This window comes from Hemiscyllium ocellatum, chromosome 10 (genome assembly GCF_020745735.1).
Source record: "Hemiscyllium ocellatum isolate sHemOce1 chromosome 10, sHemOce1.pat.X.cur, whole genome shotgun sequence".
Lineage (NCBI taxonomy): Eukaryota > Metazoa > Chordata > Chondrichthyes > Orectolobiformes > Hemiscylliidae > Hemiscyllium > Hemiscyllium ocellatum.
The window spans coordinates 47,325,076-47,344,748 of NC_083410.1; the positions used below are offsets into that span (position 1 = coordinate 47,325,076).

Consider the following 19,673-nt stretch of genomic DNA (forward strand, 5'->3'; position numbering starts at 1 on the left):
TAAACTTTTATGACATAAATCAGATTTTAATCATTATTATTCATTTACTCAAATGAAAATTGCTTCAAAAGCTATGTAATCCTTACCTAAAAGAAATACTAAAAATTACAAAAAATTGGATTACTTCACTTTAAAGGTTGAAATTGTACTATGTTTTCAGACATGTTCTGTATAGTGTTGAAATGTTTGAACATTCTGTAGAGCCTCTAAGGTTGGTAATGCTGAAATCCAAACACAAAGTTCTAGTGCCTGAACAGTTTTTGTACCCAGTTATATTTAACTCAGCCTTAATGTATTTGGATTCTACTGGAATTAAGTTTTGTTGGCCTGAAAATGTGTCCAATTTTAATCTGGAATACACTGCAGATGCTTGCCATGAAAATACAGTCCTGTAGATGTCATTTAATCAACATATCCATACATTAAAAACTGGATTGCACATTGAATTCATGTTTGCTTTATGCAAAACAAAGGAAAAATAACACAGGAATCCTAAATTTAGCTTTATCCTATCCTGCAGTAGTTTTAATATAATACTAAATATAGACCAATGCCAGTGAAAGGATTAAAACAATTATGGATGTATCATAAAGTGACAAGGTCATTTTGCAAAGAAGAGTCAGGTGGTGACCAATTGTGACAAACAGCTTAGAACAGTCTAAGCCATTGTAACTAACTGTACTTCAGTTTGGTATTGTCCAATGCATGGACTGGGAACCTACTGGAATCTTTTCCAATAACACTAATAATTGAACTAAGTTACAATGCAGTATCAGCTTTTCTGCAGCCTGTAAATTGTTGAGTGAATCACTGCTTACAATCAGGAATTTCCAGCTTGCACTCCAGAAACTCCTGATGACACAATCCATTTAACACCTAGTTGTGTAGATTAATTTCCCAATCAAACCAAAAAAAAAGCTCTGTAACAGACCATAAAACAGAAAGTATGACATTAATCACTTTTAACTAAGGCAGGTACCGGAACAAATCCATTTTTACTCTGCAGTTGTGGGCATCTAACATTATAAACAAGTGATCAGCATTATTGTACTATATAAATGACTGGATTGTGAGAGATGACAAGTTGAAAAATCATTCTATCTAACACATTTCAAAAAGGTGCAATAATTATGCCAATCCTTTTAGAATAGGATATCATAAATTGCGTTTTCGGAAAGTGCACACTTGCATGCTTCATCATTTTGTCAGAAACTGCAATTAAAAGGCAGAGTGGCTATATTCAAATCCAGTTCTAACATTTCATTTATAGTCATTTTAAAATATCTCGTGAACATGTTGGCTGGTGGATCTGACTGATTCAAAATGTGTGCGATCAAAATGGATTGGTTTAACGTCAAATGAACTGGCACAGATACAGGTATAGATCACAATGTCATATATAGAAATTTGCTCTCAGTAGTAATTACGTTGGCAAATAAAATAAGTACACTACTACTAAAGTTCACGCTCCGATAACAATTAAATCAGGCTAATGAGGGCATTTGCAGTACGACTGCGTAAATATGTATATTATATATATATTATATAAATTTTAAAGATTGTACACAGTTCAGCATGTTCTCTTCATCTACTGACTCAAGACGCTTACAGCAGTCATTTCCAACATAAAAACCAAATGCCACACAAGATAATAGGATGAGGGGGAGAAATCTTGCTGTTTATGAAGTGGCATCACATCAGATTTAATAATATAGATGTCCTTGCAAATAATTTAAAACAGAATGTAATTTCTTTTATATAGTTGCAGTTAACAGAAATCAGATTAAATCTGGTCACAGCTTCAAATTCCCTGTGGTGAGCAATTTAGTTTAAAACTGATTCTAACAGTATGGCATGTTTACGCACATGCGATTTTCAGTGTCAACAGAATGGTTGCACACTATGTACAAGCAATCATTTTCACAAATAATCTGTATTCTAATTACAATAATGCACTCAACAGTACTCTTGTAATGATTTGCACTTTAAAGCATTTTTTTTGCATTTGAGATTTTTTTCTTTTGTACCTGAATGGATTCCCTCTATTTTAAACAATAACGATCTGATGTCTTTTCATCGTTTCAAGTGATAAGCTGACGCATTCTCATTAGTTCAATTAAATGTTCAAGTTCTTTTTCTTTAGTGATGCTATGCAATGCAAACCGTTACATTAGTATTACTTTAAGCAGCAGAGCCAGAAAAAAGTCTTCAATAAAGTTCACAGCACATCAGTTGATTTGAAAATTTGTCAGCTTACAGGATACTGAAAAACTGAATACAGTACATTGCTTCAGTAACAATAAAAGTGATCTTAATGGAACACATTAGCAACTCCAAATCTCAGCTTTAGGTTCAATGCAGACTGCTGCTAATGAAACAACAGATTGACTTGATAGCTTTGCTTTGAATAGAAGCATAAGAACTATTATGTTTTATCAGAATTCAGTTAAAACTAACTAAAAATGTTTATTTTCCTCATGCTAGCTGGAAAACTGAACCTACTTCTGGTGATCTGGCCGGCCACGAATGATTGCAAATTAAGTTGGAATCATCAGAAGTGGACAGATACCTGATTCTCAGTTACTGCAGGAAAACACAACTGTTGGATGAAGTATTAATGAATCTTGGCAGTAAAGAATAATTTTAGTGGGACAAGAGTTGACTGTAATATGGGGATCAGTAAAACATGACCAATGTCAGCTAGAGACAGCAGAATCAAACATTTGCAAGGTGATGGTTATGTAAATTAAAAATGACACTAGGTAAGCTCTGACTATATGGAGCATTCTAATATTGGGGCAAAGATCAATTGCTTTCATGCCTGAGATCAAAACAATAGCAGGCTTAGTCTTCACTTATAATGATATAGCTAGGTGAAACCTCCTAGTGTGTAGTGTTGTATCCCATGACAGCTACTTTATTGTCCAAATGATGTCATAGTTATTTGCCATTTGCCACAAGTAATCATTAATAAATCCTTCTGTCTGACAGAGCAGATTACTTTAGGTGTAATACCCTATGTTGAAATTAAAAAAATTAAAAGTACACTCTCACACTTTAGTTTTTCCTTCAATAAATCAATCAAACCTAATCTTTGAAACAGAAGGGTTCAGGTATCAGTTTTAGTGGGTTCAAGGCTGTGGTGAATAATCTTCTTACAAGGTCAAATGTAAAAGGGTAAAACATTAAGGAAAATTAACAAATCAGAGCTGAGAAAAGGAATACAAGGATTGGACATCAGAACAGAAGGGGTATATTACATCCGATACATTCAGGTGGCTCTCAGCATCTTTACTCATGTAGTAGCTCTTGTAGGCAGTTTGGAGATTTGAAAACCTCCGGGACTTCGCTGTCCAGCTTGCAAATGACCTTGTAGATGGCCTTCTTCCAGGAAGGATCAACGTCTTTGCCTGCAACAATGGCATTGAAAAACTCTCGTAATGTGATCTGAGCCACTTCCAAGAACCTCTCCGGAACCTGCTGATACAGAAGGAGACAATGACATTAGTAGGGTTTTCAATTTCAACCCAAAGGCTCTGATTCATTAAAAAGGGGAGGGGAAGAAGGTTGAGCTTTCATCAACCTCCCCGAGGTCTGTGAGCAGCTCTGTGCATACAGCCTCTCTATATGGCAAAGTTAACAGTTTCCAGTTTATTCCAGGAAGGCTATTTCTAGAAAGATGATCTTTACATTTTATCCTCCTTCATTCCAGCAATCAGACTTATTTACCTCCACACTCGAAGGCTCAAGTGCATTGTGCAAGCTTTCAACATTTTCTATAATTTTATTTTTGATGCACAGGAGAAGCTATTTCACAATTTCCAGCCAAAGGGGTCAATAATCTAGCTGGACAATTTAGCAACGAGGGAAGTGTGTAAAGGCAATTACCTTTAGAAGCTGATTTAATTCAGTACACAACTCTACAAATATTTTTAAAAATATTTTCCACATATTAAACATGTAATATTTTGGAATAAATTGTGAATCAAGTTAAGGAAGTCTCTAATTTCATGGTGGTATACAAGCAAAATGTGGACATTTCAAAGGGTACTTATTTTGAAAAGAAATGCAAACCTGAAATCTATTTACTTTAATTTGTTAAACTGAAATCAGTTCATCATAAAGCCTCAAGACATCATTTTACCTTTACATGAAGTGACATTTAATGACAAATATTAACATTTTCACTTTAAGGTACTTGCAGTATATTGGCCAGATTTGACAGTAGCAACAATAGCGGCAAAACTGCCAGTGTTTGCCTTCCATTCTCCTTTGAAACCTATAGCAACTGCTGGAGGTTGCATACTGGAGTTAAACAAAAAAAATCTAGAGTTTGCTGTCAGCAATTCCAGTCTTCTCCAGTGCTTAAATCTCCCCAGACTGTAATCAGTTAAGAATCAGTAAACTAATGAAAACCTGAAACACTAATGATAAACTAGAGCTATAATACTGCTGTTAAATTTTCCCCAATAAGTTATCCGTTGTTATTGAAATATAATTGCATTTTAAAGATCCATTAATTTCTATTTTTCAGAATATCTTTTCCTTCTTGAAAGCTAACCTCAAGTACAAGCTGGATCCTCATATGGGGAGCAAACAATATTAGACAGAACCAAAAAGACCCTTGTTCTGTGTCAAGCAATTTCAGCCACTGAGGAGAACAGAATCAAGTGCCTTCTGGATAAATGAGTGCACACAAAGGCAATGCCGCCATCCATTCCTTTAACATTACCCACTATTCTTTATCTTGTGGCCAAACATTTATCTGTCAAAGCAACTGGTGAAAAATTGCTCTAGCCCTGGACAGCTAATTTTATATTGGCTTAATGTCATATTTTTTATTTTTTCTAAATAAAATTCTAAAATTTTAGCTTCTTGTCGGTTTATTCCAATTGAGTATTTGTTCTCTCTATATTAAAAATGAAGGATAAGCAGCATGTTTTGTTTCCTGCTTTGCAGTCTGTGAGGATGTTTCATTGTGATTGGCTGCTTACACTACTAGATTACATCAATGTTGCTGGGTGTTTGGCAGTCCCCCTGGCCTGGCACTAGACTGAAACTAATGTTGGGAGAGAAAGCCACAAAGATTGCTAGGTCTTTTTGCTCAGTTTTCATCAAGATCAGCTACGTATACCATCTCATCACTGCTGACCATAATGATATTATTCGGATATTGCAGCCATTCACCAGAGTTAGTCTTCAAGCCTTTCAGTTGCAATATTCACTCCAAATTTCCAAGTAATGCAAAGTGATTTGTTAATATTAACAACAATAAAGTATCAGTTTTTTCAAAATCAATGAATTGAATTTTCTTTCAGTGATATGGATTTCAACCCCCCTCTCACCACGCCTCCCAAAGTTTGCAAAAACTATTGGGAATGCCACACCACTGCAGAAGGGGATGCTATGTACAGTCGTGTCATTTAACTAATCAGCTTCCAATTTCCTACATGACTAGGGTTTGTGGGGATATCCTGTCCCTGGAATCTAATCACAGAGGCTAGTGTTCTCCACGGGCATTCGGAATCACTGGGGACAGTAGCTCTGCTGGTAAGCCAGTAGGACAAAGCCAGAGGATTGACAATTGATCCCAGGACACAAATGAGTGAAGGTGGTACAAGGTTTGCTTTACTCCAAGCCTTCTCTACCTCATTTGTAAAAGTTCTAAACCTGTTATCCTGCTTTTCTTATCTCAAGACTGAATTAGTCCTTACATTGTGAAATGAATAGATGGAATTTTCCAAGTGCTTGGAGCAATAGATTTTTAGATTTACCAACCTGCCGAAGAGTATCCCACCCAGACCCATTCCTCTATCTAGTACTTTACATTTTCCCTGACTAATGCACTTAACCTACATATCCTTGAATTATATGGGCAATTTAGCATGGCTAATTCACCTAAACTGCACATCTTTAGATTGTGGGAGGAAACTGGAGCACCTGGAGGAAACCCATGCAGACAAGAGGAGAATGTGCAAACTCCATACAGTCACCCAAAGCTAGAATCAAACATGGGTCCCTGGCACTGTAAGGCAGCAGTGCTAACCACTGAGCCACTGTGCCGCCCAATTCTTTGGATTATCTGATTAATAAAACGTACCTACAATAACAGAATGTTATGATTGATACACACATAAGCATAGATATATAAATGCACACAAGATCCCTGTTTTCATTCCTGACATAAAGGTAAAGTAATAAGTTTACAAATATTTATTATATACATATAGAGTGCAATTAATTGGGTTACTAATGTGATGCTATAGAGTGGGATGAGTCATCACAGAAGCAAATTCTTAATGAGAACAATTCCAATCCTTATTGAGTTACAAAGCAATGTTGAATGACAGTGTTATTTTCTAATATAGAATGGGGAAACATTGGTAACAATCACCAAAGCTGGTCCTTGTACATCGGAGATATTGTAACCCTGTACCATAGGCAGATAATTGGTACAGAGAAATTGCTTCACCACTCCTTCAGATTGCCAGCAGTGTGCATCCAATATGGGCAGAATAAAAGAGTTACTTACAGATCCATAGTATTAAGACATGGAACAGAAGCCAGAGCTTTCTGTTTGCACACTTGACTCAAGATTTCTTCCCGTTATTTTAGTGGTAGATAAATTGTAGACTGATCCTTGTCCAAATACCCTCCCCTGTTGTCTAAATCGTCTACCTGTTGTTCAGTGGGTGGGACAGCTAGATTCCATGCTTCTCTATCAATTCTAAGTAGAATTCCCATCAATGGTTTCTCCCCCATTCTTGCATAGTTATCTCTAGTGTCCCTTCCAGAAACTATCTTATTTCTCATTTATATGCTGACCCTCAGTGACATTATCTAATAACATGATAAATTTTATATGTATGTTGGTGGCCTCCACACTCACTTGACCCTTTCATGATCTCGATGTTGCGCTATTGCTTTGGCCAATTTCCAATGTTGGATTAACAAAAATGTCCTCCAATTATCTGGGAAGACTGATGTCACTGTCTTCAGTTCCTGCTACAAACTCTGCTTACTCATTACCTGATCCTGCTCATTGACAACAACCTGAGACTAAGCTAGATATTTATCATCTAGTGGTGTTCCTGCTAATTTTTTTGTCTTTCTGCATGGATCTCAGAGCTCCACATGCAGCAGTGACTTATGGAATCAGAAATCAAAGCTGTAAATGGCATCAGCATGTCAGTGCCAGACATGGACCCTTAGAATGGGAACATTACCACTTTGTTGTCACTGAGATTAACTATCAAATCACAGAATCACACCATCATTATTTCAACCTTTGTAATCAGCTCCTGCTTCAGCTATTTTGCTGCTGATACTTTTCTACACCTGCTGCCTGTGGCCTAACTTTCACCAAATATCTTTCACTCATCATCCTGTCCTTATTTACACACCTGGTTTCTTGGTTAAACAAGACTTTGATTTTAAAATCTTCATCTTTGCTTTCAAATCCTTCATGGCAATGTCTTATAGTCCTACAATCTTATGAGACTTCTGTGCATCTCTGATTTTGGGGCCATTCCTTTAGCTAAGTTTCAAGGTCTCTTTCCTCCTTAGACCTTTTGAGCAATTGTTGGGCTACCTGCCCTAATATCTTATTTGCTTGCAATAAATTTTACTCTATAATGCCTCTGCAAAGCATCTTTGGATGCAATATTGTATTAAACATGTTAAATAAAAACAAGTTATTGCTATTCTTGCTGGTTAACACAAAAGCCAAAATCTTGATCATAAAGTCCATCATTTCATGGTTCTACTTGCTTCCAAATCTTTACATATCAATGTCTAATTATGTGACTTGATCAAAGAACAACTTCTTACAAAAGCAAGATTTCCACAAATGAGACCCTACAAAAGTAAATGTTGCCTCCTTGACTTTGATATGGTTGAATCACCGTCCTGTAATCGAACTGGGTGGGATTGGTCTCATGTTGTTCCACTCATATTTAATCACAGCCAAGAATTGTTTACAATGGCTTCTCTTCCTGCACCATTAACTCTAGTTATCCTTGGTTCCTATCTAAATTTCGTTTACGTGCTGTCCCTTGGCGACATGGTCTTAAGGCACAGTGTTGGTTTTCATAGGTATGCAACAACACCCAGTTCTGCCTCACCACTACCACTCTTTGCTTCTTCACTATTCCTAAATTATCAGAATGCTTATCTGACATCTGAATCTGAATGAGCAGACAATAACTCCAACTAAATGTTAGGAGTGGTGCAACCATTCACTTTGCACCTCCTGCTCCATACTGTGTTTCCTAGCTAACAAATATATTTATCTCTCTATCAACAGTCTGAAATTAAAACAGTTTGCAAACTTGGTCTCACATTCAATTTGGAGATGAGCATCTGACCTCATATTCATGCCATTACTAAAACCGGTCTGTTTCCACCTTATTAACATTGCTTGACTTTACCTGGTCTCAGCTGATCAGCTGCTTAAGACATCATTTGTGCCTGTTATCATTAGACCAGGCTATTCCAATGCGCACAAAGAATTCAGTTCTGAAGAAGAGTTGTACCAGACTTAAAATGATAATATGGGGCCTCTCTCGCCGTGAGGCAGCAGTGCTAACCACTGAGCCACCGTGCTGCCCCAGTGTCATACCTTGTTTGATAATGACCACATGAAGACCCTCAGGAGATTTCATTATGGTAAAGTCACTATCATTAACTAGGTCCTGATAGCTATTTACAAAACATAAGCAGCTTTTTATTTCTTGAACAGCTGATCAAGATTACAACTCTTTTGTAGACAAGCTTCCAGGATTAATAAAATATCCTAAGACCACAGGAAACAGCATCAGGAGTAGGCTCCTTGACTCTTCAAGCCTGCTTCAATATTCAAGATTTCAGCAGGCTTTCTTGTTCAACTCCATCTTTCCACAGCACCTCTTTATTCCTTAATTCTTAAAACCCTATTAACTTGAACATACTCAACTAAATAGATTTTATGGTCTTCCCGCCAGATATGTTTTCAGCTTGGGAGGTGAGGGCACATAAAAACATAAGGAATTTCCATCCCACAACCTTGCCACGTACTGCTGAACCATTGTCTATACCATGTTAAGTGGGTGGGCACTGAAATCAGCAGTCTACCTGCTATTTTCAAACAGATAATTAACGGTCAATTCAGTTGGTTACTAAATCTACTGACTGGGATAATATGCTGTTGAAAACCTAATACAGTTGAGATGACAAGGTAGGGACAGCAGACTTGTTTCTGTGCACAACTGAAAATAAAGCAAAACATCCTTCCTGCATTTATTCTGCCGAGGAATTTTAGAGGTTTTAAAAAGATCAACTTTTGATCTTCTAAAAAAAAAGAGAATATAGGCCCAGCCTATTTAAATATCTTTTCATTAGATGATTCCTGCATCGCAGGAATTAGTTCAGCACACTTTCATTGCACTCCCTCTATGGCAAGTGTACCTTCTTTGGATAAGATGACCAAAAGCTGCTCACGACATTAAGCATCAGTCGTCAAGACGGTAAATATTTCAGAAAGGCTTCTTTGCTCCCACATTCAAATCCTCTTGTAATAAAAGCCCAACATTCTATTTGCTTTTTTAACTGTTTGTTGCAAGTGCATGTTAACTTTCAGTGACTCATGAACAAGTACACCAGAGTCTCTTTGCAGCTTAATGCTTCCCACTGTTTTACCATTTAGGAAATACTCAATATTTCAGTTATTCTGACCAAAGTGGATAGCCTTACATTTCTCCACATTGTATTACGTCGGTCATGTTTTTATACTCTCAATTAGTTTCTCCAAACTTACTTGGAGTGTCTGCATTCTCCTCATAACTCCAACTTCCCACCACGCTTTGAGTACATGCACCCTTGGAAATATCAAATCTATATCCTAATACCCAGATCATTGATATAGATTGCAAGTAGCCGGGGCCGTAGCACTGATCGTTACACTGATTTATATAGTCTGCCAGTAATTGCTTTCTGTCCATTAACCAGTTCTTAATCCACATCAGCATTTTCCACCAATCCCATCTGCTCTAATTTTGTTTACCAAGCTCTTACGTAGGATCTTATTGAAAGGTTTCAGTAAAAATAAATACACCGCATCCAACAGAGCATTGCCTTCATCAATCCTACTAGGTACATCATCAAAAAAATTTCCTAAATTGCTCACCTTTCATTCTGACAAATGTGATCCGGAGATTCAAATTCCCAACCAGTGGAAATATGTTACCAGCATCCACCCATCAAACCCTCAAAACTTTTACATGTTCCAATGAAACCACCTCTCATTCTTCTGAATTCCAGGCAATATTGTCCTAGTTAAAAAAAAGTTCTTGAAGTATCTCTTTTACTTTAGGAAGATGCTGGCATTTTGAGTTTTGAAATATTTATTCAGGATGCCAAAAAATTGAAATGAAACTCTCAAAGAAAATGTCAAAAACGTGCACTGAAAATTGGTTTAAGAAGAAGAATATTGACTGAGTATCCCTAGAGCAAGCATGACAAGTTATAGAAATTGATCATGAAGAGAAAATCTGCACAGTATCAGCATGTTATTCAGGAGTTAAGCATTGTCATTGGGGCTGTTACAATCAGGAAAGTTGATGTCAAAGATCAAGTGACAGGGTAAGTTGATGGATCAGCTAAAGACACTGCTAATGGCAACATTAGGAGCTTATGCAATCAACCTGTGCAGGGTGTGTTTCAAATGAGACAGAGCTAAAAATATAGAGAAAAGAAAGGCGGTTGAGTGAGCTGGTTCCATTTTAGGATACTTCTATTTTAGCTGCATGAAGTATTCCCTAAAAAAAAAACAAAGAACTGAAGATACTGGAAATCAGAAACTGCTGGAAAAGCTCAGCAGATCTGACATCATCTGTGAGCAGAAAGCAGAGTTAAGAGTTCTGGTCAGCTGAATCTTCTTCAGAACGACATAGTCCCTAACTTTAAAGTCAACTCAATGCACGCCATATCATTAGCAATATCAAATGGAAATCTGTCAAAATAATTCCGAACACTTAGAATTAAATTCAAAGCAGAACTAATAACATATTTACTTTCACAATAAGCAGAAGAGAAAATCTACTACTGAATTTTTTATGATGATCATATTTAACATGCCTAACAAAAAGTTATACCACATGTGGCGATGTCATCTTCACAGAATATTTTGATCTCATAGAGATTCCATTACAAATGATAACAGATGGTACAGTAGGGGAGAAAGCTCAGTGATGTCAGCAGAATTACGCAAACTGTACACTGATCAACTTCCCACTTAAAATTACATCCAATTTATTTTCACAGCTCAATACATGACAAACAGGATGCATGATAACTAGCTATGGGCTACTCCTCATCAACAAATAAGTCAAGTAAAAGGTTAAAGTCCAGTTTACAAGATATCAAGCTTAATTATGTGGTGAACTCACTCTGGTGATAAAACATATCCTTTATATGCACAGTGAGGACCTAGATTCTCTGGACTCCACACTGATCACCCAAAACACTCGCCCTCTACCACAACCAATCAGATCTTAGCTCTCCAAATAAATCCACTCACCTCCCACTTTACCTTTTTGAGCCTCTAAATCCCTGACTTGACTAAACCTCCCCACCCTACCCCCATCACCATGCCCAGATAGCACCCTTTCCATATATCCCCTACCTATCTATTCCCTGTCACCCTTTTCCATCCTTTCTATCTGCCCTCCTAACCCCTTATCCACTGACACACAGACAGACAAAGTTTGGGACTTTTAAACCATTCCCCTAATATGCCAAAGGTGGCATGGCTCCCATGCCGATCCTCTCTGCAGCTTACTTTGAGGATTCTTACATTGAAGGAGTTTTGAAGAATCCTTCATTAGAGCACTGGCCAGAAAAATTGGAAACAGATAAATTGGTAACTTCTTTGTTTGGCCAGCATTGGAAAGACAGGGTTCTGATGCTGAGCAGAAGATGTAGGTCAATGTTTTAGAAACAAAGGGAGAAATTATGTCACCTTACCCCATTCTGTTAACCCAATCAGATGTGCAACAGGTGTAATTTGTGGCACCAGCATGCTTTAGTGTTGTGTGAAGTCCACTTTTGAATCCTAATTTGTTGCAGAAAACTCCCATGTCACAGCACTACAGAGAGGCAGGAACACAAATCGGCTTCGATACTGCAGAGTTTATCACTTTTCACCAGTGCTCCTGTTAACTGTCTGTCTATTTAACAGCTTTCCAGAGACTTAATATAATTTGCAGAATCAGTACTAATACTAATTAGTCGCATCTATCTAATAAAGGTTTTAGCCCAGTTGTTGCTTTTGGATCTTATACCGGTAATGGAAATGTAATCAAACTCCAAATTTCCTTCAAGGGACTGGGTTAAGTATATTGCAGGAATTGTGTAGGTGATCCACATGTCAACGTGATATCAGTTTAAACACACAAGGATTCAATTTTAGTCCAAGGTTGCTACAAATTCAATTTAAAATCTGTTATTTATTAAAGTTATTAATGCACTCAGAATTACTATGTACATTATTTTAAATCTAAGTTATTCGAATTAAATGAGAAGCAAGAATTCTGAAGGAGTCTGTGCGCTAAAACAGCTTTCACAAATTTAAATTATATTGAAAGAGGTTTCACAGCTTTATTTCATTCCTGAGAAGTCAAGGTTAAATGGTGCAAATGTTAAGATTTGCATAAAAGAATTTGAGTCATCAAAGGGTTAATATCATGTCCTTGCACACTCTAATTTGCAATTAGCAGCAGGAAATATCCAGAGATCATCTACACACTCAGCAGACAAACATTTAAGTTTAATCTGTTTTTCAATTTTTAAGAATAAAGGCAGTAAAGGTTGTCTAAAATATTTATGAGGAAGTCATCTCAGGAACAATCTCCATTTGATTTACTGTGCAGCAGTATGGTCACAGTGGATTAGACGCACAAAACCTCTAACAAAAGAACAACAGCTGATGCATGTGATGTTAGGAGGTGACTGAGCAGTTAAAGCATGCTGCTGGCTGCAGGCAAGCAGTCAGCAGATGTAGACAAAAGGCAGTGACAAGAATAACCCTCTCTCCAAGGCGAAGAGTCAAGAGAATCCAAAATACCAATAACCCTTTTCTCCTTGCCCTCCCTACTGTTATCTTCTTATAATAGTAAGTGCCCTTTTACAGTCAAAAAATGAAACGGTACCACTGCAGCATGTTCTAAGCATTTAAGGAATTAAATGACAGGAATTGAACTTTTTTTAAACAATTGCCTTAACAAACCTTTTGTGTATGCTTAATTTGACTTTTGGAAAGATTTTGCAAATCAGTATTTTTTGTGAAATAGCAAAAGCCTGGCTCTCTTCTCTTTCACCTTTGTAAAATTCTCCCCTCTGATACTACTGACATCAGTTCACTCGCGAGTGTTTTGTGAAGGCAGGCAAACAAGCACTGTTTCAATGACCGCTAACCTTGGTATGTCCTGACACTTATGATGAGTATCCGCAGGACACAGAAGGCAGGCAGGCTGCTATGTCAGGCTTTTATTATGTGCTGCCGAGTCTGGGGACAGTCAGAAGATCAAACAAATGACCCCTGAAGGCAAAGCAACTCAGAAATGAGGTGATTCTTTGGCACAAAGTGAACGCATTTACATTGTGCAAACTACGCGCTCTTTTGTACTGACAAGACGGCAACTTGATTGACTGCTGCCACCTGATGCTAAGGAGGTGGAGTGTGTTATGTTCTAGGAATTGCTGATTCTAATAAAAGGAACCAGGATGACGCTTATTTGTCATCAGCACTTTATTCTGCAGACATTCCAATTGTTATTTTGTTTGGGGAATTTGGTAGATGCATGTCCCCCCGGTTAGGAACAAAGGACAACACAAGAGGGGGCAAAAAAAACAGCGGGAGGCAAATAGTCAAAGTACTTCACCGAACATTCATTCACCCTTGCATGCACATGACTTCTCTGAACAAACTCTCCGTTCCCTGCTGTTTGTTAAGCAAATATTGATCAAGGAGAGTTGCATCTCCTGATAGCAATGACATAAGCTGGGGACTTGTTCTGCTCTGCAGAGAGTCAATTCACGTCTAAAGAGCGGAGGACATTTTACCTATATTACACAGTTTGATTGTGGACGGTTAGTGCAACTACATTATTATGCGAGATACTTCTGATGCTTGAAAAGTTTACGACTAAACAGCATTTGTCTGAAAAATGAAATTTAAATATTAAGAAAATTATCAGCAGCCTTGAGAAAGTGCTGAAAAACACAATCAAGTGGATAAGCAACAACTCATTTTGAAGGACTGAAACTGTTCCACTGCATTTAAGAGGTTTTCAATGAAGTGAGCAAACATGATATACAATTTTCTTATTTTCAATATTTTCAAGTAGAATTGGGAAGCAGAGCACACTAATACCAGGTTTTAAAAATTCTCCCTCATTAGCCAGTCAATTAGAAATGCAGGTCTTGACCCCTTGAGTAGGCTAACAGCTTGGCGTGGCCACTTTGCATACGATAATCAATTCTTAATACCTCTTGGTGGAGGGGTGATCCCATTAGGCAAGAACTAAACATATACATATTGCTAATTGTAGTTCTGAGTGGAAACATTCTCGTTTGGTCAATTGTTTCAAAGGAATGGAGAAGACCTTACAGCATCAATTGGAAAATATAATGGTTGAGTTAAGAGACCAAAGAAACTATTAAACAATAAAAGTGATCATTAGACTAATTGGTGATTAGTGATTAATATTACAAGATTACATGATTAATTTGGAAAAAGGCAATTCAGAACAGTTAAAATGCTGTTCGTGGAATAAACATATTCAAGAGAAAAAGACTCCCCTTGCAGGCCTTAATATCTTCCCATTCACATCCTTAAATAGATTTATTGCATGGTATGAACCTGTAAACTTTAGCATAACACCCTTAATTTTCACCACTTCAAATATATGGCAATGCTGTTTAAATACAGATTTAAGGGAATTATCAAAAGATCCTAAGCTTAACAAAGGCTCCTAATTATTTGACCCACAACCACAATCTAAGTTGTTACACATACATTGGTGTCCAAGTTACATGATGCAGGGAACATAATTTGTAATGTCAGTTTGACACAAATACGAACTACTCCTTAGTGAAAGGTTCACTCAGAATCAGACTTTTTAGTGCAAGTTATATATATGATCAATACACACTGTACAAATAGATTGAGATGCTGCATGAGCACCTACTGTTAAATAAACACAGATAGTACTAATACCCTGCAAACACACCACTTCTTAGTGAGTCGTGCTCCTGCTGAGTTTGGGAAGAGTTGCACAGTCTCATATTTCAGCTTTAGTGCTACATTTTAATAATCAGAATGGTATGAACACAGAACAAATATGTATATTGATCTATAAAATGGGGAGCAATTTTCAAAATATAGTTTTTTTATAATTCTATTCACTTAAAACATTGGTGTTGGAAAGGACACAGCTGTAAGTGGAAAAGATGCAATGCTTCTGATTAGTACAGATCAAAACATGTCCGTCTGCGCCCGAACATGAATTTTAAATGAAATAAAGGATTGTGGAATTATATTCATCAAAACATAGTCCGAAACCACAAGCACTACATTTCATTCAAATAACAAAACACTTGCAAACTTTTTGTCATTTAGTAAGGAACCCTGGTCAGACAATTATTTTCCACAGTGATTGGATAAATCAGCTTTCTCCCCCACTTCACCTTGTTTAAAATCTTGTCGAGTTCAATAATTAAGCTTTTAGCAAGGAATATTCTAAATAGCCACAATCCTAAAGTATTAAGTGCAGCTACATTTTAAACAATTGTAAACAACCAGAATAGAGATAATTAGAAAATGGATTAAAACCACTACCATGCTTTATTTATCCAAAAAGTTATATTTGCAAAGCAAATGACAGGATTATTTTGATATTCAACAAAACCAGAGATTTTCATTTCTTTACATGATTATATATCTTCAAAGACAATCCTATTAGAATACTATTCTCTAAATAAAACTTTGGTCAAATCTTTCTGCATGAGTTCATGCCGAAAACAATATCTGACACAGAATCTACTGTCTAGCTGTCATCAAGATCTTATCTCATGATGTAGGATTTGAGGGTCAACTGCAGATTATAACCAGCACCCCTAATATATTCATATTGTTGAAGATGAGGAGTCTATCAGTGCCAAACTAGGGCATGCTACCCCTGCAAGTTACACAAAGAAAAACTTTACTCAGACCTTCAGATGGAACCATGGAGTTTGAACTGTAAGTAATGATTCACTCTGGCAGAATACCAGTAAGCAATTGAGCCAAGTACATGTCATGAGTTAAGCAATAATAAACAAAATGTGCATGTATCTACAAAATAAAAGGAATCAACGGCTCAACTTTTCACGAATAGACTTGGTAATGCAGTTAGCCCAACAAATAACATCTAGTTTGAGTTTATTAATACTGGGTTCCTATTGCATAATAATCATTTTTAGAAGAGTTATGAATTCAAGAGTCAGATGATAGATTAGAATAACTACCAGGTTTCCAATATCTTTTCAGACATGCCAAGAGAGGCAAGAGATAACTTTCTCTCTGATTTTACTTGCTTATAATCTCAAAGCGCTCACATCAAGAAACTAGATGTATGATAGTATCACTGTACAAAATATTTTTATTTGAATTTGAAGTAATATTACATTTGAAAATAGATGGCCCTTTTTTCCTTTCTTTTTAGGTGCTTTGTGGGTCTTTGCAGATGACAGTATGTTCCTGTCTAATTGCCCTTTTCACCTTACAGGACATCCTCATCCTACTATCTGACACACTGAACATGTTTCAGGCGAAGTACTCATACCATGATAGTAGTGTATGGTTGACAGATCCCACAATGCTGGGTATATCCAAAATGTTGACTTCTCCACCTCCTGATCCTGCCTAGCTCGCTGTGTTCTTCCAGCCTCATACTTGACTACCTTGGAAAACAATGTCTTACCTTCTGCCTGGGCAGCTACAGCCCAAAAGGACTTAAATTGGAGAGCTCAGTTTTCAAATAACATCCCTTCCCATTCCCTGACTCCCTTCCCAGCCCCTCCCCCCCCCTCCCATTCCTCTGATCAACCGTTCCTTCCAGTTACCAACCGGAATCATTCCTCCCATTGACCAATCAGGTCGTACCCTCTACCTGTGTTCACCTATCCCTACCTTATCGCCCCCTTCCCACACCCAAAACCCTCCCAGAACCCCCCTTTATCTGCAGTTCTTCAGGATTGGGGGTGGGTGAAAGGAGAAGGGTTACACCTGAAATGTTCACTTCTCCACCTCCTGATGTTGCCTGGCTTGCGGTGTTCTATACAGCCTCCTGCTTGCCTAGTTTGCACCTCCAAGCTGCCTGTGACCACTAAGTTCAACAGGAGGGACCAGCAACATTCGATGCAGATCACAGCACAATCAATCAGCATGCTAGTCTTAAAGGTTGCACCTTAATGAGCATATTGAGGTGCTGGTTACATTCTGAAGTTGAACCTCAGATTGTGCATTACCAGGCAATATCTGAAGATTGCCAGGCAGTAGATTCTAATGTTAGAAGTTGTGTTGAGCATAAATTAATGAAAACATCAGATTAGACAGAGGCATCCATAACTACTGATGCAGCACCAAGACTTTACTGGCAGACGTTGGCAGGAACAGAGATTTCAAAGAGTTGCAAGGAATCAGGAGCTCTCAAAACCTCCTTCTGAAGGGAAGAAGCTAAACAGAAGAACAACTCAGAATCTGTACTTGAACACTCAATATAGCACAACAGCTCTAATGTCGATGCTCAGCATCAGCAAATGCACCTCACACCTCCTACCCATCTTAGTTTCAAATAAAAAAATGAGGTCTGCAGATGCTGGAGATCACAGCTGCAAATGTGTTGCTGGTCAAAGCACAGCAGGCCAGGCAGCATCTCAGGAATAGAGAATTCGACGTTTCGAGCATAAGCCCTTCATCAGGAATAAGAGAGAGAGAGCCAAGCAGGCTAAGATAAAAGGTAGGGAGGAGGGACTAGGGGGAGGGGCGATGGAGGTGGGATAGGTGGAAGGAGGTCATTTTCACTGAAATCCTTGTAGAGGGAGGAAGAGAGCTTCTTCAAGGAAGGCATCCTTGTAAGAGGATTCGCAGTAGGTTAAAATCTTCGAGTAAAAAATGAGGTCTGCAGATGCTGGAGATCACAGCTGCAAATGTGTTGCTGGTCAAAGCACAGCAGGCCAGGCAGCATCTCAGGAATAGAGAATTCGACGTTTCGAGCATAAGCCCTTCATCAGGAATAAGAGAGAGAGAGCCAAGCAGGCTAAGATAAAAGGTAGGGAGGAGGGACTAGGGGGAGGGGCGATGGAGGTGGCTCCCTCTACAAGGATTTCAGTGAAAATGACCTCCTTCCACCTATCCCACCTCCAACGCCCCTCCCCCTAGTCCCTCCTCCCTACCTTTTATCTTAGCCTGCTTGGCTCTCTCTCTCTTATTCCTGATGAAGGGCTTATGCTCGAAACGTCGAATTCTCTATTCCTGAGATGCTGCCTGACCTGCTGTGCTTTGACCAGCAACACATTTGCAGCTGTGATCTCCAGCATCTGCAGACCTCATTTTTTACTCGAAGATTTTAACCTACTGCGAATCCTCTTACAAGGATGCCTTCCTTGAAGAAGCTCTCTTCCTCCCTCTACAAGGATTTCAGTTGACCTCCTTCCACCTATCCCACCTCCATCGCCCCTCCCCCTAGTCCCTCCTCCCTACCTTTTATCTTAGCCTGCTTGGCTCTCTCTCTCTTATTCCTGATGAAGGGCTTATGCTCGAAACGTCGAATTCTTAGTTTCAAATGCTGCTTAAAATGTAACAAAATCTCATCATCCACCCTCAGGAAAGAGCACTTTCTTGCCTTCAGCATTCATATCTAAGTTGCAAATCTCACTTCTCTCTTAATCCTTCCACTTTTTTTAACAAAGGCAGTACACCCAAACCCTACACAATTCGTGACACTACTTTGCAAGGAAAAGGTAAAATAATTGGTAGAGAGTGGATTGAGTCGAGACAAAGAATTTCTGCATTGACTGAAACATATTTAGGAGAGCCATCTCTTCTATATGAAACCACTTGCAATGTGGGGGCCATACTGTCTAACTTGAAATAGAATGCATTTTCATCTTCAGTGTTCCTACCATGTGCCCTTCTCTGCTTGAAGCCCATCTTTATCTTGCTATCTGATGATTAAGGTATTGATAATATTACTCATTTTCCATCCCAAATCCTTCTCACACTAACTTCTGAATCCCTACTTTTAAACACCCAAGAACCATCACATTCCAAGCCACTATAAACCCAGGTCAAGGAAAGTGAACAACAGCACGGCACTAACGAGCAGGCTCTGCGACACACTTTGAGGTTAAGTATTTTACTGGGATTGGCATATGGTGAGTCATTCAGCTAGAAGTGGCTTGCAGGGGTAGGGATCAGGGGTAACACATTGAGCTGGCAAGCAATCAAAGACTAGATGAGAGGTAAAGACTGCTACAAATGTCCCAAATGGAGCACTTTACAGCTTGGGCATGAGCAATAAAATGCCTGAAGTACAGGTTCCCCTGCCTAACAAATTGCTGCAGTGACTACTCTCTGTAATTTGCTACAGTTCTTC

At 38.2% G+C, this 19,673-nt stretch overlaps 1 protein-coding gene across 1 annotated transcript in view; it reads right to left on the reverse strand.

The window, feature by feature from the left end:
- Positions 1 to 2,228: 2,228 nt before the first annotated feature.
- Positions 2,229 to 19,673, reverse strand: part of prox1a (prospero homeobox 1a) — a 134,440-nt gene continuing 116,995 nt past the window's right edge. Inside the window, 1 exon segment of the mRNA XM_060830894.1 lies at positions 2,229 to 3,477. Within this exon segment, the coding sequence (XP_060686877.1) occupies positions 3,292 to 3,477 (186 nt within the window). The 3' untranslated portion in view covers positions 2,229 to 3,291.